Here is a 25409-nt window from a genome sequence, read left to right on the forward strand (position 1 = left end):
CAGAACTGTACCAGGCCAAGTTTCCGAAATGATAAGAGGTTGGCTATTTTTCTTCTAACAATGTTTGTTATGACATATATATGCGAGCCAAGCTTTACACATATGAATGCAATAAAAATGTGCACTTGCAATGTCTACAGATTGCTCTCACTTCATATGAATCTAACTTTAATGCTCTTGCAAACTAAAGTAAGTGCAATTTTAGTCATTAGAAAACAAATATAGTTCTGGCTGTTATATATGGATTATATATAAACAAGATAAAAGAGAAGAAAAAAGAATGAGTATTAACATTAATTTTATTTAACATGTGGTCCTGTGGATGTATTCTATTTTCCTAAAATTGAAAGCAATTGTAACAAATGTATAAAATGTAATTATAACAAATGCAGCAAAAAGTAATATATTGTCAAGGTAATGACAGTCCAGACCATTGTTATTCAGTTAAATGGCATTCCAAGGTAAATTTGTAAGACTTTTTTTATGTCTGTGTAATACATATTGATTTAACTATCAGTAATAACAATAATAATAATAATAATAATAATAATAAAATATTCAATATTAATGTCAGTAAACACCCTATAATACATAGTGTTATATTTAGTGTTGCTCATCTCGTTCACATGTGAATGCTGAGAGGCAAGAATTATGCCATTATACCATTTAACATTGGTAATCTGGCCCTCAAGAGAAAGTAGCTGAAGAACCGTGGTCTAGATGTTTGTGTAGCTCAACTTGTAACTCAAACAAAAGGCACATCTGTTTAATGAAGCAACATGCAAACTGTTAGAGGAACCACTAACATTGATTTGTTGTTCGTGGGATGTTTGAATGCAATGTAAGGTTAATTATTTTCATAACTAAATTGTGAGGAACATAGTGAAAGCGCAAACTATACATATTTGAATTGTACAAGAGTAAATAGGATGTAGCCTATAGTTATTAGTATTTAGTAGGGATGGTCCGATCAAGCTTTACACCGGCTGTTGCAGACTGAAATCAAAGCTTCTTTATGGGTACATATACCATCAGCACGACACTGTCAGATCTAAACATTAGTGTGGTGAATTGCTTGCATGCTGAAGTGACTTTAGCTGTAGGTGGAAGTCCCATTTTACTTATGGTGCAAAGTAGAGTTGCGTTGTGGTGCAGTGCAGTCTATTAGCTGGCGAAAGTGTTGTGAAGAAGCTGTCTGTTGCTACGGTCCTGCATTTGTCTATACTGATAGTGGTCACGGGACATCGTGTCTTTGATTGCCGCCACAACAAACAGTTCTGATCAGGCATCAGCCACAGTGCTTTTCTTGTGAAAAGAATGGAGATACTGTAAACGCCATCAACTCAAAGAGGGGGAGGCAAGTTCATTGTACCACGTGAATGTCACTGAGAGAATAAAACTGAATAATAAAAAAAACAAGCACTAACTTTGACTACTAGCCAAAGTTTACATCAGGTGTAAAAGATTCAAATCAAATATACGTTTTTATTATATTGTAGTAATAATAATAATAATAATAATAATAATAGCAGCTCACTACTCGAAACATGGATCACCTGGTCTCAAAACTGGGACCTTCTGGATATAAGGAAGCAGTCTTACCTCTACACCATTCAAGAATACATGTAAACTCCCTGAGCTTGAGTTTTTAAATTGAATGTTTTTTTTTTCTCCCTTTGGTTATCTATACTAATAAAAGGCAAAGCCCTCACTGACTCACTCACTCACTCACTCACTCATTCATCACTAATTCTCCAACTTCCCGTGTAGGTGGAAGGCTGAAATTTGGCAGGCTCATTCATTCCTTACAACTTACTTACAAAAGTTGGGCAGGTTTCATTTCGAAATTCTACGCGTAATGGTCATAAACTGGAAGCTATTTTTAACCATATACCAGAGATGGGGGACTCGAGTCACATGACTTGACTCGAGTCATACCCGAGTCACAATTTTCAGGACTTGAGACTTAAAGTGGAAGACTCGACAATGACTTGAACTTTTAAATATAATTCGTTTAATAAAATAAAATATCCATCCATCCATCCATTCTCTTCCGCTTATCCGAGGTCGGGTCGCGGGGCAGCAACTAAGCAGAGAGGCCCAGACTTCCCTCTCCCGGCCACTTCTTCCAGCTCTTCGGGAGAATCCCAAAGGCGTTCCCAGGCCAGCCGGGAGACATAGTCCCTCCAGCGTGTCCTGGTCTTCCCGGCCTCCTCCCGGTTGGGCGTGCCGTAAGGCACTCCACCCTTTTCGGCTGAGGACCATGCTCTCGTTTGGAGGTGCTGATTCTCATCCCAGCAGCTTCACACTCAGCTGCGAACCGATCCAGAGAGCTGAAGATCCGGCCTGATGAAGCAAACAGGACAACATCATCTGCAAAAGCAGTGACCCAATCCTGAGTCCACCAAACCGGACCCCTTCAACACCCTGGCTGCGCCTAGAAATTCTGTCCATAAAAGTTATGAACAGAATGGTGACAAAGGGCAGCCCTGGCGAGAGTCCAACTCTCACTGGAAGCGGGCTCGACTTACTGCGGCAATGCGGACCAAGCTCTGACACGGTTGTACAGAGACCGAACAGCTCTTATCAGGGGTCCGGTACCCCATACTCCCGGAGCACCCCCACAGGATTCCCGAGGGACCGCGTCGAATGCCTTTTCCAAGTCCACAAAACACATGTAGACCGGTCGGGCAAACTCCCATGCACCCTCAGGACTCTGCTAAGGGTGAAGAGCTGGTCCACTGTTCGCGACCAGGGCGAAAACCACACTGTTCCTCCTGAATCCGAGGTTGACTATCCGGCGGACCCTCCTCTCCAGAACCCCGAATAGACTTTTCCAGGGAGGCTGAGGAGTGTGATCCCTCTATAGTTGGAACACACCCTCCGGTCCCCTTTTAAAGAGGGGACCACCACCCGGTCTGCCAATCCAGAGGCACTGTCCCGATGTCCATGCGATGTTGCAGAGGCGTGTCAACCAAGACAGTCCTACAACATCCAGAGCCTTAAGGAACTCAGGTATCTCATCCACCCGGGGCCCTGCCACCAAGGAGTTTTTGACCACCTCGGTGACTTCAGTCCCAGAGATGGGAGAGCCCACCTCAGAGTCCCCAGGCTCTGCTTCCTCGTGGAAGGCATGTTAGTGGGATTGAGGAGGTCTTGAAGTACTCCTCCCACCGACCCTACGTCGAGTGAGGTCAGCAGCGCACCATCCCCACTATATCGGTGTTGACACTGCACTGCTTCCCCTCCTGAGGCGCGGACGGTGGACCAGAATCTCCTCGAAGCCGTCCGAAGTGTTCTCCATGGCCTCTCCAAACTCCTCCCATGCCCGAGTTTTGCCTCAGCAACAACGAAGCAGCGTTCGCTTGGCCTGCGGTACCTATCAGCTGCCTCCAGAGACCCACAGGACAAAAAGTCCTATAGGACTCCTTCTTCAGCTTGGCATCCCTCACGCCGGTGTCCACCAGCGGGTTGGGGATTGCCGCCCGACAGGCACCGACCACCTTGCGGCCACAGCTCCGGTCAGCCGCCTCAACAATAGAGCCGCGGAACATGGCCCATTGGACTCAATGTCCCCACCTCCCTCGGGGCGTGGTTGAAGTTCTGCGGAGGTGGGAGTTGAAGCTACTTCTGACAGGGGACTCTGCCAGCCGTTCCCAGCAGACCCTCACAACACGTTTGGGCCTACCAGGTCTGACCGGCATCTTCCCCACCATCGAAGCCAACTCACCACCAGGTGGTGATCAGTTGACAGCTCCGCCCCTCTCTTCACCCGAGTGTCCAAGACATATGGCGCAAGTCCGGCGACCACGACCACAAAGTCGATCATCGACCTGAGGCCTAGGGTGTCCTGGTGCCAAGTGCACATATGAACACCCTTATGCTTGAACATGGTGTTGTTATGGACAATCCGTGGCGAGCACAGAAGTCCAATAACAAAACACCTCGGGTTCAGATCGGGGCCATTCCTCCCAATCACGCCCTTCCAGGTCTCACTGTCATTGCCCGTGAGCATTGAAGTCTCCCAGCAAAGCGAGGGAATCCCAGAAGGTATGCCCTCTAGCAACCCCTCAGAGACTCCAAAAGGGTGGATACTCCAAACTGCTGTTGGCATACGCACAAACAACAGTCAGGACCCTTCCCCACCCGAAGGCGGAGGAGGCCACCCTCGTCCACGGGGTAAACCCCAATGCACAGGCTCCAGTGGGGGCAATAAGTATGCCCACACCTGCTCGGCCCTCTCACGGGGCAACTCCAGAGTGGTAGAGAGTCCAGCCCCTCTCAAGGAGATTGGTTCCAGAGTCCAAGCTGTGCGTCGAGGTGAGTCCGACTATATCTAGCCGGAACCTCTCGACCTCGCGCACTAGCTCAGGCTCCTTCCCCTTCAGAGAGGTGACATTCCGTCCCAAGAGCCAGTTTCTGTAGCGAGGATCAGACCGCCAAGGTCCCGCCGGCCACCACCCAACTCACACTGCACCCAACCTCCTTGGCCCCTCCCATAGGTGGTGAGCCCATGGGAGGAGGACCCACGTTACCTCTTGGGCTGTGCCCGCCAGCCCCATGGGTGCAGGCCCGGCCACCAGGCTGCCATCGAGCCCCACCTCCAGGCCTGGCTCCAGAGGGGCCCGGTGACCCGCGTCCGGGCAAGGGAAAACGTTGTCCGCAGTTTTTATTTTTCATTGGAGGTTTATAAAATAATTATGACTCAGCAGCACCATAATTGGCACCTGCGCCCTTAACGCTGCACAACTCTTAATGTTACCAAGAAGAAGAAGAAGAAGAAGAACGCTGCACAACTCAAACCGTGCCAAACACTGGCAGACAATAGTGAGCTCCTCATATAGTCACGTTTGGCTATAAGGACTTTGAACTAGACCGTACTAACAAAAGATTTGCCAGATGCAGAGAATGCAAAGCGAGAGTATCGATACACGACAACCACATCATCAAATTTCATCCGGCACTTCAAAAACCACAAGGAAAGGTAAGAAAGTCGAATTCTTTATAGTCAATTTAATAAAACGATTACTAATTAATTAAATTAATCTTTTCTGTTTGTCATAATTTGGCCTTGGTTGCATGTTTTTTTATCAGAAATGTGATGATCATCTCATAAATAAAAGCGCTATAAGCGTTACCAGTGGCGTAGCCACATTTTAATGTTGAGTGCAACTTGAAATGAAAGGGCTTCTCGATATTACATGTAAACTATAATGTCTATATTAAATGTGCGCATTTTCAAGCGTTTGTATGGACTGACTGCTCGTGTAACGTTATACTGCATGAAAATCTAAGATGAAAGCGTCGGTGCAATCACTTCTCCTTCAATAACTCGTTCAAAACTTTTTGGTCATACAGACAAGAATAATTTCATTGTTCGAATCGGTTACGTTAAGTGTCTATAATTTTTTTGTGTACACTCATAACAACAAAATGTTGTGTGCTGTATAACAATGAAACCAGTTCAAATAGAAAACAAATATATCAGATTATATATTATGTATGAAGCGTATATATAGCGGTGTCCACCGCAGAGAGGACGATTAAGCTTCATAACTTCATCACTGGGCTATATTAACATACATTATATTTATATTCTGCTGAAATGAAAAAGATCCGTTCATTTTAATTAACGAGATTCATCACTAACGTTAGATTAAACAGAGTGGATAAATCCCTTACTGTGCCTTATAATGGACATCATAAGTATTAAAGCATCATATATAAAACATTTCCTCGATCATTAAGAAATTGTTTTTTTGAGGAAAACATTTCAGGATTTCTCTCTATATAATGGATATGTATGGCACCCCGAAGTTTGAATTTCCAAAATGCAGTTTAAATGCAGCTTCAGAAGACTCTAAATGATTCCAGCCGAGGAGGAGGAGTCTTATCTAGCTGAAACAATCAAGTTATTTTCTAAACAAATGGACAATTTATATACTTTTTAACCTCAAATGCTGGTCTTGTGTTGTCTCTATGCGCAGTCTGTGTGATTCGGGTAAATACAGTCTTAGATTGCAGCAAAAGTGCAGACACAGGGTTTACACAGTTAACATGTATAGAAGCTCAAATGTCCTTTACAAAAAAAGATAAAAACAGCATTGCAGGATGTTTTTGACATTAAAGATATAAAAGAGATTGTTGTTTTTTTGACATCTATTAACTGTATTTACCTGAATCACACAGATGTGCACAGAGAGGAGACAAGACCAACATTTGAGGCTAAAAAGTATATAAAATTGTCAATTTTTTGGAAAATAAGTAATCATTTTGGGCTTTCTGAAGCTGCATTTAAATTGCATTTTGGAAGTTCAAACTTGGTAACCATACATATCCATTATATATAGACAGAAATCCTGAAATGTTTTCCTCAAAACAAAAAAAACAACAATTCCTTTATGACTGAGGAAAGAAAGACATGAACATATTGGATGACAAGGGGGTGAGTACATTATCTGTACATTGTGGTTGTCAAAGTAAACTAATCCTTTCAGATTGAATTGCATTATACATTTTAGACTGGATTTCTTAGTTTTAAACATTTTGTGTAAGCAACACAATTTTATTTTCTGATATTAATGTAGCACAGATATGCATATAATTTAAATATAGCAATACAAATAAGATACATAATATATGTATATCAGTTTCTGTAATCTTTTCTGTAAAATTTTTCTGTGCAAAAATAAGCATTATCGAAAATTTAACCTCTGTTTTGTTTTAGTACTGCAACTTGACTTGACTTGGCTTGAAACTTATCAGGACTTCGACTTGACACTTAGGGTGAACCCTTGACTTGACTTGACTTGACTTGCTTGATTTGTCTTAACTGTGACTTGAGACTTGACTCGAGACTTGATGGTTAACACTTGAAACTTGCTTGGACTTGATCATATGTGACTTGTCCCCATCTCTGCCATATACTGTAATGGAGTTGAGCTCGATGGCCGTGGGGGGCGGAGTTAGATGTGACATCATCACGCCTCCCCGTGAATCCGTGAACTGTCAGCGATGCGGTAGAAAACCAGGAAGAGCTCCAAAAAGTGCTGAAGAAAACATGCATTATACAATTGAGAAGGCAGTGAAACAAAAGGAACCGAGCGACTGACACATACTACTATATTCATGAGTGTAGCTACTTCGGAAACAAAGCACGGTGTGAACCTAAAGTTTAAATTAAGTTCATAGACAGGCTGCCGCTGGCGTTTGTCATGCAAATTCCGAGAGACTGCGTTTGTGGGGGATTCACAGTTAAGCGGTGGGGAGTAGCGTCATCATCTCCTCCCATTCACCTCTCATTTTGCTCTGAGCTGAGCTCAAGCTAACGCAATCTTGCGGAACCAACTTTGTGACGCTGCCACCAAATACTCACAGAAAAATCCACAAGTTAATACAAACGCTGTCTCTAGAGAGTTTCTATAAACTCTAAATCCTCCAGGCACTACTTAAAGGTTACATTGACAATCGTGTTATTTTTAAAATGTTTCCTTTTCTTAGCACAAGCAAAGCTGAGAAGCTTCGATGCATGTCCTCCATAATGCGTTAAAAAAATAATGCATTTAATCACACTTTGCATTCCAAGCAAAGGGGAACTTCTGTCGATGCATGATTTCCTAGTACACCGATTACATTGTTGCACACATCAGAGCTACAAAAATGTAACAGTCGGAAGAAAGCTGCTGTTGACTGATTGAAGAAAAATTTCATTTCAAAAGACTACCCGACGGAAGCCTTGATAAAAGCATGGTTTTGTGCACAGTGGTGTGAAAAACTATTTGCCCCCTTCCTGATTTCTTACTCTTTTGCATGTTTGTCACACAAAATGTTTCTGACCATCAAACACATTTAACCATTAGTCAAATATAACACAAAATGCAGTTTTTAAATGATGGTTTTTATTATTTAGGGAGAAAAAATCCAAACCTACATGGCCCTGTGTGAAAAAAGTAATTGCCCCTTGTTAAAAATAACCAAACTGTGGTGTTTCACACCTGAGTTCAATTTCCTCCGTAGCCACCCCCAGGCCTGAACTGCAGACCGAATTCAAAAAAATAAAAAATTGGGGGTCACCGGAAAGAAAAGCATTTTTAAAGCTTTTGGGGCCAAGCAACCCAAAAAAAAAAAAAAAAAATTTTTTTAAAAACCCCCTTTTTAAAAAAATTTTTTTCAAAAAATTTTAAATTTTTTAAAAACCCCAAACCCCCAAAAAAAATTTTAAAAAGGTTTTTTTAAAATTAAATTTGTTTTTAAAATTTTTTTTAAAAAAAAAAAAAAAAAAAAAAAAAAAAAAAAAAAAAAAAAAAAAAAAAAAAAAAAAAAAAAAAAAAAAAGGGGGGGGGGGGGGGGGGGAGAAGGGGGGGGGGGGGGGGGGGGGGGGGAAAAAATTTTCCAAAAAAAAAAAAAAACTTTTTTGGGGGCCCCGGGGGGGAAAAAAAGTAATTGCCCCTTTTTAAAAAATAACCAAACTGTTGTTTCACACCTGAGTTCAATTTCGTACCCCCCCAAAGGCCGTTACTGCCACACCTGTTTCAATCAAGAAATCACTTAAATAGGAGCTGCCTGACACAGAGAAGTAGACCAAAAGCACCTCAAAAGCTGTGACATCATGCCAAGATCCAAAGAAATTCAGGAACAAATGAGAACAGAAGTAATTGAGATCTATCAGTCTGGTAAAGGTTATAAAGCCATTTCTAAAGCTTTGGGACTCGCTTAACCACAAAGAGAGCCATTATCCACAAATGGCAAAACATGGAACAGTGGTGAACCTTCCCAGGAGTGGCCGTCACCTAAAATTACCCCAAGAGGAGACGACGACTCATCCGAGCGGTCACAAAGACCCCAGGACAACGCTCTAAAGAACTGCAGGCCTCACTTGCCTCAAATAAGGTCAGTGTTCACGACTCCACCATAAGAAAGAGACTAGCAAAACGCCTGCATGGCAGATTTCCAAGACACAAACCACTGTTAAGCAAAAGAAAATTAGGGCTCATCTCAATTTTGCTAAGAAACATCTCAATGATTGCCAAGACTTTTGGGAAAATACCTTGTGGACTGATGAGACAAAAGTTGAACTTTTTGGAAGGCAAATGTCCCGTTACATCTGGCATAAAGGAACACAGCATTTCAGAAAAAGAACATCAACAGTAAAATATGGTGGTGGTAGTGTGATGGTCTGGGGTTGTTTTGCTGCTTCAGGACCTGGAAGGCTTGCTGTGATAGATGGAACCATGAATTCTACTGTCTACAAAAAATCCTAAGGGAGAATGTCCAGCCATCTGTTCGTCAACTCAAGCTGAAGCGGTCTTGGGTACTGCAACAGGACAATGACCCAAAACACACCAGCAAATCCACCTCTGAATGGCTGAAGAAAAACAAAATGAAGACTTTGGAGTGGCCTAGTCAAAGTCCTGACCTGAATCCAATTGAGATGCTATGGCATGACCTTAAAAAGGCAGCTCATGCTAGAAAATCCTCAAATAAAGCTGAATTACAACAATTCTGCAAAGAAGAGTGGGCCAAAATTCCTCCAGAGCTGTAAAAGACTCATTGCAGGATGTTATCGCAAATGCTTGATTGCAGTTATTGCTGCTAAGGGTGGCCCAACCAGTTATTAGGTTCAGGGAGCAATTGCTTTTTCACACAGGGCCATGTAGGTTTGGATTTTTTTTCTCCCTAAATAACAAAAACCATCATTTAAAAACTGCAATTTGTGTTTACTTGTGTTATATTTGACTAATGGTTAAATGTGTTTGATGATCAGAAACATTTTGTGTGACAAACATGCAAAAGAATAAGAAATCAGGAAGGAGGTAAATAGTTTTTCACCACTGTATGTGTGTGTGTGTGTATATATATATATATATATATATATATATATATATATATATATATATATATATATATATATATATATATATATATATATATATATACACACACACACACAAACATATACACAGGTATATATATGTGTATATATATGTATGTGTCTATATGTGTGTGTATAGCGGAGTGCAAGGGAAAAATAATAAAATATAGTCTATAAGTTATTAAACAGTAAAACATTAACGTTTTAAGAAGTACAGGTACATTGAGCACTACTGAGTGGTTATGGTAAACTACATTTTAAAGACTGTGTAACACAACAGGTAAGTAGTACTAACAGCAGCTAAAATGTATATGGATGATCTCTCGGTAGTAGATTCCTTTTGAAAGGCGCTACATGACGGCTGTGGTATAGAAATTACATTTTCTATGTGAACGTTCAAATTTCTGCCTCTGGTAATGTGCCTCCACCGGCATTTAAAGAAAATTAGTTTTGTGTCCTCTGCAGTGTTAAGAGAGAAAGGCTTTGGTTTAGGATAAAAGGAAAAAAGGTGTAAAGAAAGGAAAGTTGCCTTTTTCTTTTATATAGTAGAGAGAGATGTGTTCACAGACAATATGATCATCTTTTGGGGACAGTAGCAGTGGGTCTTGTGTAGACTGGTGAGATGTCCCTGCCATTAATCGGCTGTGATGGCACTGTTAGTCCTCCACCTCAAGCGTGTCTTCATAATCCGAAGCTGACGCACCTCATAATCATATACGCAAAAGAAAGTGCAAATCGCCTTAATATTAGTTTTCCGTCGTGTGAGAAAAGGGGTCCCGTGTTGGCACTTGTCTGGGCTATAGCTCAGGGGGAGGACGAAAAAAAATTAAAAGTGCTCACTTTGACTGAAGGCAGAAGAGCAGTCAGCATCTCAAAGGCCGGCACAGCTATGCACACACATATATATATATATATATATATATATATATACATATACATATACATATATATATACACATACATATACACACACATAAATATATACACACACATACACATATATATATATATATATATATATATATATATATATATATATATGTGTATATATATATATGTGTATATATATATGTGTATATATATATATATGTATATATATATATATATATATATTGTAACAGAATAAGATGCTTCTCGCACTTACACCCTCAGACACCACGTCAGACACTAGGTAAAAGTCCAATAATTATATTTATTTTATAATAAAGTGCACAAAGCACCCTCTACTCCCAAATACTCCAAATAACAATGAACAATAACAAATCCTCCACTCCCAGACGCTTTAGCCACCCTGCCTCCCAACTCAGCTCATCGTCTGGGAGCCCCACAGTCCTTTTATATTCCCTGACCCGGAGGTGTTCCTTCCAACAGTCCACAAGTCCTTATTCCTTCCGGGTCAGGGTAAATAATGTTTCTCACCCCGAAGCGTCGCTTCTTCCTATGACTAACTTCCGGTCATAGGGCATGAAGAACCTTCGGTCCTCCCTGCAGCTCCCTCCTCGTGGCCCCATGGCATCCAGCAGGGCGGTGCACAAAACTACATGGTCCATAATGCCCTGCTGGTCTTCTGGGGACCTCCATGCTGCAAGGAGGGCTCCACCTGGCGGCTTGGGGTATTGGCCGGGTACATGGCCGCCATATCTTACAGTACTCCCCAGCGACTAATTATACAGATTCGGAGCGCCTGCCCCGAGAGGGAAGTCTTCCTCCAAGAGGACGGTCATCCGGCTCTGCCTGCGCTGCCCTGTCCTCGAGCAAACCTTGGGGACGGTGTACCTCCTGTCTCCCGGGACATTGGCCACTCGTGACCCGGTCGCTGGCAATTGTAGCACCGACGGTCCTCCTGGTTGGCACTTTTCTCGAGACCTGAAACATCTCGGAACTCGGTCAGCTCCACCCTTTCCCCGCCAAGGAGGGTTTTCTGGCCGCTGTGCTTCCTCAGCCTTTTTCCCCACCTTGTCAGGAGACCCACGGTGTATTTCGGGATCTCCTGCTTACTGTCGGCGCACAGCTTGAGTCTCTATTAGAGAAAGAGAGCCTCTTTGCTGTTTGCATGCCCGCTGACTTGAAAGAAACCAGAGGCGGCGCTCTTCAGCACCGCAGACGCCCGAGACAGCACTTTTCAGCTGCTCTGGTGCGATCAGTGCTTCCACCGCCTTCTGTCATCACACCACACTCGCTAGGGCTCGTAGTGACTTGGCACCGCTACTAATTAACCAAGGCCAGCGTCACTCTGTGTCCCCTTATTCTGTATGCGGTACGGTAAACCTCACCTGTACCGCCAAATCAATCATAATGGGAGACTCCTGACCAAATCGCCGTAGGGAATTCATCCACCCTCCTTAAAGGCGCTTCGCCGCTGCTCCCAGATCCCCAGTGATCTTCTTTATTGTCTCCACCACCTGTAAAATTTGTGCACGGGCTGAAGCAACTTTTCCAGCTCGTGCACGCCCAAAAGTTACTTAATTCACCCGGAGGCATGCTCGAGCCATCATTAGCCTTACCCTCCGGGTGGGAGCCAATAAACACGCCGCTCCTGGCATCGCGTGCTCAGACAGGTCCCGCAAGGGAGCCTGGGATTTGGAGTTCTTTTCGAGGACCGCGGTGCCGCTTTTGGCTGACTGTGATCCGTCTGTATCAATTTATCGACGGACCGATCAATCATTTCCGGACCTCCTTACCTTTTTGTAGGGATAGCGGTACTGACGCCTCCCCTTTCCCCTTCAAAAACTCAAGTCCGTCTTTTCTTGGGCGAAGCCACAAACAGCTGGATACGAGAACGCCACCTTCCTGGAATCCCTTGTGGTAGGTCACGTGTCCTCGCCGCACCCGTAATGCGGAAGTGCTTCGGGTTACTCGCTTGCCTGAATGAGAGCGCCATCGCCTTCGGTCTGTCTTCTGCCTCCGCAGAGCCTTCGATGGACATCTGGGAGGTATGTACATGGGACATCATGTGTTAATTTAAAAGATTATTCAGTACATTCCCTGTACATACCTCGCCGGTGACGCCCTCCTCGAAATCTCTCGAAATGCGTAGCAGCTCCATAGCTCCTCTTGAGCGCAGGCAATGCCGAAGCCAGACCTCCGCTGTTGCTGGCGCTCTGCTTTGTCTTCTTCTTCCCATGACGGACTTGATAAAGATGAGGTTTCTGGCTTATTTTTCTGTGTGTGTCGTGGCGCTGTCTTCCGGATATTCTGTCCACAATAAATTTTTAAATTCAGGTCCTCTGCCAAACTGACGGCCAGAGAATCCTGCCGAGCTCGCCAATTGTAACAGAATAAGATGCTTCTCGCACTTTACACCCTCAGACACCACGCCAGACACTAGGTAAAAGTCCAATAATTATATTTATTTTATAATAAAGTGCACAAAGCACCCTCTACTCCCAAATACTCCAAATAACAATGAACAATAACAAATCCTCCACTCCCAGACGCTTAGCCACCCTGCCTCCCAACTCAGCTCATCGTCTGGGAGCCCCTACAGTCCTTTTATATTCCCTGACCCGGAGGTGTTCCTTCCCAACAGTCCACAAGTCCTTATTCCTTCCGGTCAGGGTAAATAATGTTCTCACCCGGAAGCCCGTCGCTCTTCCTATGACGAACTTCCGGGTCATAGGGCATGAAGAATTCTTCGTCCTCCCTGCAGCTCCCTCTCGTGGCCCCCATGGCATCCAGCAGGGCGGTGCACAAAACTACATGGTCCATAATGCCCTGCTGGTCTTCTGGGGACCTCCATGCTGCAAGGAGGGCTCCACCTGGCGGCTTGGGGTATTGGCGGGGTACATGGCCATATCTTACAATATATATATATATATATATATATATATATATATATATATACTAAAAAAATACCAAGGCTTTGATGAGAAGTAGTGTGATAAAGAAGCAATGAAAAGAAAAGGAAACATTTTGAAAATAACGTAACATGATTGTCAATGTAATTGTTTTGTCACTGTTGTGAGTGATGAGTGTTGTTCTCATATATATATATATTTACACACACACATAAACATATATATATACATATCTATACATATACACATATATACATACATATATATATATATATATACACATACATATACATACACATACATACATACACACACACATATATAAACATATATATACATATACATACATATCTACATATATACACACACAGCTATTTCAGATCAGTGCAATACGCTGCTTGTTAAAATGGATAACTCCCGCTCTTACGCAAGTCTGCGTGGATATTATGAACTATCAGATTTGTTCAAGTTCTATTTAAATTTTAAATAGAAGGAATTTTTATTTAGTCGACAGAAATATCTTTGGTAGGAATGGTAAAAACAGACAGGAATATTATTCCTGAATAAATCAACTCAAACCTTAAACAACTTATAATATTTTGCTCTCCATAAAAATATATCCTGTCAAAATTATACAAATTCAAATATGAACATGCTGCATAACAAAACCTGGAAATATAAATAAAATGTGTTCCTTTCAGCAATAACAAATCAAATCATTCAGTTGTCTTTGCTCATATGTCATTTTAGAGCTGGACGCCTGCATCTTTTTTGGCAACAAGTTCGCTTTCTGTTTGGTGTGAGGTTCTGTGTTGTGGAGATTCTCAGGATGGATTGCAGGTGCTCATCAGTGAGGCGACTCCTGTGTGCTGTTTTGTTAGTCTTTATCACTGAGAAGAGCTTCTCACACAGATATGTGCTACCAAACATGCACAAGGTTCGAGCCGCATGTAGACGGACTTTTTTTGTTCTTCAAAGTCACCAAAGCGCCGTGCAAACTCAGTGCGCTCAGTTTATCAGCAAAGTGCGTATTTGGGAACACCGTAGTGACGACTTGGTTTAACATTACTTGGCAACAGGGAAAGTGGGGCAAAGTTGCACTGGTGCATTTGTGTCTCCCATAAAAGCAGCTTCACTTGAAATCACTTTGTGATTGTGCACGGGTAAAACGTCCGCTGAAGTGTCAGATTCTTATTTAATTATTCTGCTTTCTGTATCTTCTGCATTGCATTCAGGTTACCCTGATGTTTTGTCTCATAGTGCCGCCTTAGATTAAATTCTGTAATTACAGCCACATTAGCTCCACAAATGAGACACACGGTTCAGTAAACATATACTCAGCCTCCCATCGGTTTTAAAGGCTCTATTTTCAGAATCAACTTTTCTCTCCAGCATCGCGTGAGCTAGCCAGAATAACTTGCAGCATCATAAGCTAGACTTGATTAACGGTAAGTGTTCGGCAAGGCAGCTGAAGCGCTGCATTATGGGATCTGTAGTTTATTGTGTTACCAGCGCTTCATATACCTGGGCCATTAATAACAATAATACAGTATATAAAATGATCTCGGGGGCGGATATAATTACACTGGCCGGATGTGGCCCTGGCCCTTGAGTTTGACAATATGGACTAAATAGAACTTGAAAAGATATATTTTTCAAATGTGATCGCGCAATTCAGATAGAGTTGACGCCAAGACTACAGCCTGCATCCTCCCCTCGCTCTTACTTTTTACCGCTCATCTAATGAATACACTGAGTATGGCTTTACCAAAACAATCATTGATGGCTAATAAAGTATCCATTATTGTATGTAGATCGGATATATATATATACATATATATATACCCGCATCGCAGCTGAGAAGTAGTGTGTTAAAAAGCTAGAAAAGAAAAGGGAACATTTTAAAATAACGTAACATGACTGTCAATATACAGTATTTGTTTTGTGAGTGTTACTGAGTGTTGCTGTCATCAAGGATTTGATTATCATTATTTCTTTCAATCAGGTTCGTATTTGTAGGATGTGTTGTGTTCAAGTTACATTCCGTGTTTGTCAATCGCTGTAAAGATGACAGGTTTCTTTCATCGATTCGCTTCTTACTGCATCAATAAACAGCTCGTCTTCTTCTTTATCTGAGACCTGACACACTGCATGCACGGTTTTTTTTACACTGTCTTCCTTTAGCGGGACATTGACTTTTTCCAACGTGTGCTTTGTTTCCGCAGTAGCTGGATTTATGAATATGCTTATCAGACGCCATATTTTTGCTGCCTTTTCAATTGTGTAATTCGGTTTTGTTCAGCTCTTTGGAACTGTTGCTTTTATCTGTGCACTGCGCCAGTTCACGTGAGCCGCCGGTGTACATGCAAGGTTCCCAGCTGTGCTGGTGCCATCTCGTGCTATGTCCATGGCTGTATTTAATGTTACCTTAGTCCTGGCACTTAAAACTTTCTCTCGCAGTTTCGCTGAGTTTGTGTCAAACACCACCCTGACCATCTCATCTTCCTCTCCATAAGCACAGTCCTTCACCCGTGAATATTTAGTGGAGTTTGCTATTGGATTGCCGCTGACGGACGGCCTTATATGGGCAGGCACTAAATTACAAACGCCAGCGGCAGCCTGTCTATGAACTTAATTTAAAGTGTAGGTTTACATCGGCTTTGTTTCAAGTAGCAGAACTCATGAATATGGTTGTATATGTCACTCGCCGCTTCTTATTGTTTCGCTGCCTTCTCAATTATATAATGCATGTTTTCTTCAGCGCTTTTGGAGGTCTTCCTGGTTTTCTATGTACTGCGGATTACGGGAGGCGTGATGATGTCACACGAAACTCCGCCCCACGGCGTTCAAGCTCATCTCCATTACAGTAAATGGAGAAAACAGCTTCCAGTTATGACCATTACGCGTAGAATTTCGATATAAAACCTGCCCAACTTTTGTAAGGAAGCTGTAAGGAATGAACCTGCCAAATTTCAGCCTTCCACCCACACGGGAAGTTGGAGAATTAGTGATGAGTCAGTGAGTGAGGGCTTTGCCTTTTATTAGTATATATATATATATATACACATATATATATATATACACATATATATATATACACATATATATATATACACATATATATATACACACATATATATATATACACATATACATATATATATATATACATATACATATATACATATATATACATATATATATATACATATATATATATATATATATATATATATATATATATATATATATATATATATATATATATATATATATATATATATATATATATATATATATATATATATACATATATATATATATATATATATATATATATATATATACATATATACACATATATATATATATATATATATATATATATATATATACATATATATATATATATATATATATATATATATATATATATATATACTACTAGAGAATATCCAAGCATAGCTGAGAAGTAGTGTGTTAAAGAAGTTATGAAAAGAAAAGCATTTTAAAAATAACGTAAGATGATTGTTAATGTAATTGTTTTGTCATTGATATGAGTGTTGCTGGCATATATATATATATATATATATATATATATATATATATATATATATATATATATATATATATATATACACACACACACACACACACAGACACATATATAAACATATATATACATATAAACATATATATATATATATATATATATATATATATACACACATATACACACATACATATATATACATATACATATATATACACATACTATATATACACACACATATATACATACTGTATATACACATATACATATCTACATATATACTGTATATACACATATATATACAAATCTATATATATATATATATATATATATATATATATATATATATATAGGGACTCGATTAAAAAATTAATCCAATTAATTAGAGGCTGTGTAAGAATTAATCTTGATTAATCGTATGTAATCGACACGAAATTTGCCCCAAATCGCAAATGTTTTTTTTTTATTTAAAACGGTTTTAGTGGGCTTACAGAATCAAATAATAGACATGGACATGAATATTGTAAACTGAAGCTGTTTTAATTTCTGAAAAAAAGCCTTTAAACTGCATTTGAATTCAAAACAGAAACAAAATATCATCCCTGGTTAAAATTGGGCAGACTTAAAAATAAAGTGGTAGTTTAAGTACTTTAAGTACATTTTCAGAATAGTATTGTCTTTAAATAATAATAACCAAAATTTCACCATAAAGTGCAGTTTTTCTTCTTAAAAAATAAGTCAGAAACATAAAAGGTAATTTGACCAGCTTACTCTTTAAACTCTGAGTAACATTAGCCAAAATTATTTTGTACATTAGGCTAAAACAGTGTGATCATTGAACATTTTGTAATTAGATGTATTTAGAATTACTAACGGTCACGGAAGTCCAATGATCCCCAGTAAGAGCCACAAAGTCCGCTTTCTGTAATGCATCTAATTTTGCTTGCTTTTCAGTGTGCACAAAACCATGCTTTTATCAAGGCTTCGCGGGAAGTCGAAATGATCAGTCGTAGGAACGCTTTATTCCGACTCTAACATTTTTGTAGCTGTGATGTGTGCATCAGTGTAATGGATGTACCAGGAAATCATGCATTGACAAAAGTTCCCGCTTGCTTGGAATTGAAAGTGTGATTAAATCGTTATTTTTAACGCGCTATGGAGTACATGCATCGAAGCTTCTCAGCTGTGCTTGTGCTAAGAAAGGGAAAATTTTAAAAATAACGTAACATGATTCTGCGTTAACCTAATATTTTTCATACGCCCCAAACCAAGGAGATCTAAGGTAAAATGAATCGGTAGCAGCTGCATATAGTCAGTACATCCCTCTCGAATCGAACCTCAATGTCGGCGTTAGGCTTAAGACTCTACAATTGCCACAGCGTGTGGCTTGTCTATGCTAAAGTATGTATTGTAGATCGGGTATATATATACATTTATATATATACCCGTGTATCGCAGTGGAGAAGTAGAAGTTATGAAAAAGAAAAGGGAACATTTTAAAAATAACGTAACATGATTGTCAATATACAGTAATTGTTTTGTGAGTGTTATTGAATGTTGCTGTCATCAAGGATTTGATTATCATTATTTCTTTCAATCAGGCTCGTATTTGTAGGATGTGTTCAAGTTACATTCCGTGTTTGTCAATCGCTGTAAAGATAAGAGGTTTCATTCATCGATTAGTTCCTTACTGCATCAATAAACAGCTCGTCTTCCTTTTATCTGTGATGTGACAAACTGCATGCACGGGTTTTTTTACACTGTCTTCCTTTAGCAGGACATTCACTTTTTCCACCGTGTGCTTTGTTTCCGCAGTAGCTGCACTTATGAATATGATTCTATGTATAAGACGCTTCATATTTTTTTGCTGCCTTCTCAATTGTGTAATTCGGTTTTTGTTCAGCACTCTTTGGAACTGTTGCTTTTGTCTGTGCACTGCGCCAGTTCACGGAGCAGCTTGGTGTTCTTGCATCGAAGGTTCCCAGCTGTACTGGTGCCATCTCGTGTAATGTCAGCTAAGACCCGGCACTTAAAAGTTTCTCTCGCAGTTTCAATGAGTTTGTGCCAAACACCACCCTGACCGTCTCATCTTCCTCTGCATAAGCACAGTCCTTCACGCGTGAATATTTACCGGCAGTGCTTGTATTGGATTGCCGCTGATGGACGGCCTTATATGGGCAGGCACTAAATTACAAACGCTAGTGGTAGCCTATGAACTTAATTTAATATAAACTTACGGTTCACGCCGTGCTTTGTTTCCGCAGTAGCTGTACTTATGAATATGCTTGTATGCATCATTTGCTTCATAATGTTTTTCTGCCTTCTCAATTGTGAAATGGCGTTTTGTGCTGATCGCTGTTTGGAGTTCTTCCTTGTGCTCTACGTACTTACGTAGGAGGCGTGATGATGTCACACGAAACTCCGCCCCAGCCATCTCCAACTCAAGACTCCATTACATTATATGGGAAAAATAGCTTCCAGTTATGACCCTTATGCGTAGAATTTCGAAATGAAACCTGCCCAACTTTTGTAAGTAAGCTGTAAGGAATAAGCCTGCCAAATTTCAGCCTTCTACCTACACGGGAAGTTGGAGAATTAGTGATGAGTCAGTGAGTGAGGGCTTTGCCTTTTATTAGTATAGATATATACACACATACATATTATATATATATCTATCTCTATCTCTATCTCTATCTCTATATATCTCTCTCTATCTCTATCTCTATCTCATATATATATATATATATATATATATAGCAAAACACCCGTGCCTCGCAGTGGAGAAGTAGTGTGTTAAAGAAGTAATGAAAAGAAAAGGAAACATTTTAATAATAACGTAACATGATTGACATTGTCATGAGTGTTGCTGTCATATATATGCCTGCCTAAATAAGTCACCCTCGCTTCGCTCTTACTTTTTACCGTTCATTTAATCATGGCTAGTGGCGAAAAATTATAAAATGGAAGGAGGATTACACTGAGTATGGCTTTACTAAAACAATTATTGATGGCGAATCGATTATTCATATGTGTTAACCTCATTTTTTCATACTTCTTTTCAAACCAAGGGGGTGCGAGGGTAAAATGAATCGGGATGCGCTGATCAATGTAATCGGTGTACCAGGAAATCATGCATTGACAAAAGTTCCCCTTTGCTTGTAATGCAAAGTGTGATTAAATGCATTATTTTTTAACCCGTTATGGAGCAGTTGCATCGAAGCTTCTCAGCTGTGTTTGTGCTAAGAAAAGGAAAGATTTTAAAAATAACGTAACACGATTGTCAATGTAACCTTTTGCAAGTAGTGCCTGGAGGATTCAGTGTGGAGAAACTGTAGAGACAGTGGGTGTATTAACTTGTGGATTTTTCTGTGAGTATTTGGTGGTAGTGTGACGAAGTTGCTTCAAAAGACGGCGTTAGCTGGCGAGCTCAGCTTAGAGCGAAATTAAGTAAATGGGAGGGGAGATGATGACGCGACTCCCCACCTGTCAATCCCCAAAACAGAGTCTCGAATTTGCATAAGCACTTCACCAGCAATTTTAACTTAGTTACAAAGTGATCAAAACTCTCGTTTATATCCTGCGTCCTCTCATTAAACTTGTATCCCGCATTACCCGTGGGCATGAGAAACGCCAGTGGCAGCCTGTCTATGAACTTAATTTAAAGTTTAGGTTTACACCTTGCTGTCTTTCGAAAGTAGCAGCCCTCATGAATATGGTAGTATATGTCACTCGCTGGCTTCTTATTGTTTCGCTGCTTTCTCAATTATATAATGCATGTTTTCTTCAGCGCTTTTTGGAGGTCTTCCTGGTTTTCTACGCACTGCGTTGACAGTCAGTTCACGTGATTAAGTGGGAGGCGTGATGATGTCACACAAAACTCCGCCCCCCCGGCTTTCGAGCTCAACTCCATTACAGTAAATGGAGAAAAATACCTTCCAGTTATGACCATTACGCGTAGAATTTCAACATGAAACCTGCCCAACATTTTTAAGTAAGCTGTAAGGAATGAGCCTGCCAAATTTCAGCCTTCTACCCACACGGGAGAATTAGTGATGAGTCAGTGAGGGCTTTGCCTTTTATTAGTATAGACAGCAACACTCATGACAATGTCCATTACAATTACTTTACACAATCATGTTATGTTATTTTATTTGATATTTGGACTAAAATCTTCACAAATTATACACTTCTCGTCAGTATAACATGGAAAACGTTTCTGCTTTAGGTATGTGTTCAGCATTTCTTGCATTTCCTTTCATCCACACTTACCTAGATCTATGTAGACACAGAACACACACGAAATGCATGTATTCCAAATGATGATACACTGTACTAGCAAAATACCTGCGCTTTGCAGCGGCGAAGTACTGCCTTAAAATTTTTATTAAGAAAAGAAAACCTTTTAAAACTGAGGGAAAATATACCAATAATTATTTGTTAAGGATCTCTTTGTATGCCACGTTGTCAGTTCGGCCCTCCGGTTGTAATATGACCAAGCTGTGCGCTGAGCTTACTCTTGAGCATGCAACGTACAGTTGGCCATGTGAAAAGCAATCTTGCCTCAAAGCTCACAGCTTGGATTGCTGCTGTCATGATCGGTTGGAGTTTCATGGTTTGTTTCAATTACGTTAGTATTTGCAGGACTTGTTGTGTTGAAGTGACATTCGGCATCTGTCAAGCGTTGTAAGCATACAACCGGTTTCATCGATAACTTCGCATCCAGCTTTTGAGAGTTTAAACATTCATAAACATCAAAGTGTCCACTACTCAAATCATCATCTGTGAATCTAAGATGTTTAAGAGGCATTGGTGGTTGTCCAAAGGTGTAAAATATTTGGCCATTTCGGTACACTTGAAAGCGAGAACCGAACAATTCAGCGGCAGCCATCAACTCACATGCAGAACCACAGGTGAAGGGCTTAAGCATTTCACTCTTATAGTGCTCCTGTGTAGTATAATTATCTCCTGTACCGTTATCAGTCCACACCTTGAACCTGTCCCATTCATTCAATACATAAGACACAATGTTCCTCCGGATATCAAGAGTGAGTCTGATATGGCTGTGCAATATGTAACACAGAGAATGGAAAAGGCAGGCAGCATCTCTGGGCATGGAAACCACTCAGTAAGTGACAGTTGTTTGATTGATGGTGATCACCTCTATAGACATGTTAATGGGGGTACGGTTGGAACGATAAAGAAATGGGTACCTGAACAATGTAAACTATGTCTAAAATACCTATACAATAACTATAATCGTAATAAACGAACAAAACAGCAGAGAAGCCGTGGATTAAATAAAAAGGCTGCAGTTATCAGCAGGGAGACATGAATACCGTGGCGAAGCAAGAAAGGGAATGAAGAGACCGGAGCGACGGACAGCCTTATATAGGCAGACAGCCAACAACATGGGAGGTGTGGCAATGGGGGATCCAACGCCGCCTCACACGGCGACCGAGCTGCAGGCTATGGGCGTATACATATACATAAGTAGGATTCAGTTAGCGTTGGGAACCCGCGTGCAATTTCTTGAAGATGGGCCCATAGGAAAGTTCAATATGGGGGCCGAAGTGGTGTCATACCACCAAATAAGTACATACATCGGTTTCGGTTAGCGCAGGGAAGCCGCCTACCAAATTTCGTGAAGATGGGGCCATAAATAAGAAAGTTTAACATGCCGGACGTTGTCAATCATTATGACCGTTACGCGTAGAATTTCGAAATGAAACCTGCTTAACTTCTGTAAGTAACCTGTAAGGAATGAGCCTGCCAAATTTCAGCCTTCTACCTACACGGGAAGTTGGAGAATTTGTGATGAGTGAGTCAGTCAGTCCATGAGGGCCTTTGCCTTTTATTAGTATAGATTATTTACCCTATACAACTTCAGGCACCCCACACACAGATAAGGAGCCTTGGCTTGAGCTGGGAGACCTTTTTGCCAACAAGCTGAGCACTGTCAAGGCGGGGGATGGGACAGTAGGCTGCTTGCTTCTTGCGCTGATCAACATATTAACAAAACAAAAGATGCTGATGATAGAGGTATGAAGAGATTTAAAAAGTGGGCCGGGATTACAAATTGTTTTCGTAGGCTTCAGGAATTCTAGTGTTAAAAGTCCATCTGGAAGTACACCAAACACAGCTGATATTGGATTAGGAGGAAGAGTGACACCAAGGCTGTTTGAAAGGCATTTAAAGATTTTGGTCCAGAATTACGTTAATTTATTGCATGCCCAAAACATATGGCCCAATGAGGCTCGAACTTGATCGCAGCATATGCAGTTTGGATCTTACCCTGGAAACATTTTGGACAATTTTAAACGGGACAGATGTACTTGATATATAATTTTTAGTTGGATAATTATATACTTTGCACATATGGAGCTCAAGTGAATTCTGTGCATTGCTACCTTCCACTCCTTTTCTGAGACGTGGAGTGAGAGATCCTTTACTCTTGGATCTTTTGAAGAGAAGTAAAATGTTCTTATATACTACGGAGATGCTGTCTGAGTCCTCAAGTCTAATCACAATTTTTTCTGGCATAGAGGTAGGTGGCATTTGAGGAAAATTTGGCAGGTTTTGTTTAACAAAGTTTCTAATTTGAAGGTAGTGAAAGAAATGTGTTGCTGGACATTAAATTTGGAGTGCAATTGTTTGTAGGACGCAAAGACATTGTCTATGTACAGATCTCTAAGTGATTTAATCCTGAATGTTTTCCAGACATTAAAAACTGCATACGTCTGAAAGGGTGGAATAAGGTGGTACTCGTGCAGAGGTGCCACAGATAAAAACTTCTCTATCTTAAAATACTTTCTACATTCGTTCCATAATCTAAGTGAGTGAAGTACAATTGGGTTGTTAGTATATTGGCGATGACTTGTACTTATTGGGGTACAAAGCAAGGAACATAAAGAAGTACTATAGGATTTTATTTCTATTATGGACTAAGCCAGTGTATGTTCATCTATTTGTGTCAATGCCCAGGATTTTATAGCTTGTAAATTTGAAACCCAGGAATAAAATTGAAAGTTAGGTAAAGCCATGCCACCTTCCGCCTTAGGCCTTTGTAGGGTCACCCTTTGGATATGTGGATGTTTTGAATTGCAAATAAATTAGGTTATAATTGAATCAATTTTCTTGAAAAGAGATTTATTGATGTATATTGAGATGTTTTGAAATAAAAAAGCAGCTTAGGAAGGATATTCATCTTAACAATGTTCATTCTTCCAGCTGAAGAGAGATGAAAGGTAGACCATCTATGCAAGTCTTGCTTAATTTTTTCCATACAGACAGCAAAATTTTGTTGAACACACGGATTGTTTAAAACAACACAGAACTTTCTTGCAAATAATTTTCACAGCAGGACACCTATCAATATCAAATCAAGGGCAAAGTAATATAATCAAGAAGCAACACTTTCCCACATTAAATACTACGCAAATCACTGTACTCTTTAAAAAGAGGTCTTTTGGGTACACATTGTACATAATTTTCTCACTATAATAATTACTATTTAGTGAAACTGTGTCCCTAAACCAACTTGGAAGTCCAAGACTGTAACTCTCCACTATTTTTATGGTCAAGAACGATGTGATAATTTTTGTCCTCCATCAACTACTAAACTAGTTAATAAAAGCTATGATTGGTTGCAATTTCTACTGGCTGAGGAAAGAAACCCCAGCTATTATGGGGGTGTACAAAACTAATGAGTGTGTGCACCCATATCAAATCCAATGCAATTAACCTAGGAAAAATATGGAATCCATTAATAATAATCATCTTTCATAAAATCTTCAAAATTTGTGAGAATCTGCAAAGTTATTTATATTACTCAGCTTTCATTTTAATATAGCCTTAAGTAGATAATGAATTAAAATTTTATTGTGTAACTGTGACTGTGGCCGTTTTCTGTTCTAATTGATTGCATTAATTTCTGCAATAAGTAAATAACTACTCAGCTTCAAGAAAATTATCTTAATCACTCAATTATTGATGTGAAAGAAAAAAAAAGCCAATAGAAAAAAATGTAACTTTGCTCTTCACCCTTGCAACGTAGAATCCAGGAACTCATGTGTGACTGAATAAAAATCTAATAGATTGAACTAAGTGCTGGGAGGTATACTGGTTCATACTGAAAACCGTTTTTTATTTTTGTTATGATATGATTTTTTCTTATACGGCAACACCGGTT

At 40.3% G+C, this 25409-nt stretch overlaps 1 protein-coding gene across 1 annotated transcript in view; it reads right to left on the reverse strand.

Moving 5' to 3' along the window:
• Positions 1–25409, reverse strand: part of LOC120525709 (TATA box binding protein) — a 95459-nt gene that overhangs the window by 43009 nt on the left and 27041 nt on the right. The window contains 2 exon segments of the mRNA XM_039748245.1: positions 4462–4493; positions 11840–11868. Of these exon segments, the coding sequence (XP_039604179.1) occupies positions 4462–4493; positions 11840–11868 (61 nt within the window).

Source organism: Polypterus senegalus, chromosome 3 (genome assembly GCF_016835505.1).
Source record: "Polypterus senegalus isolate Bchr_013 chromosome 3, ASM1683550v1, whole genome shotgun sequence".
NCBI lineage: Eukaryota > Metazoa > Chordata > Cladistia > Polypteriformes > Polypteridae > Polypterus > Polypterus senegalus.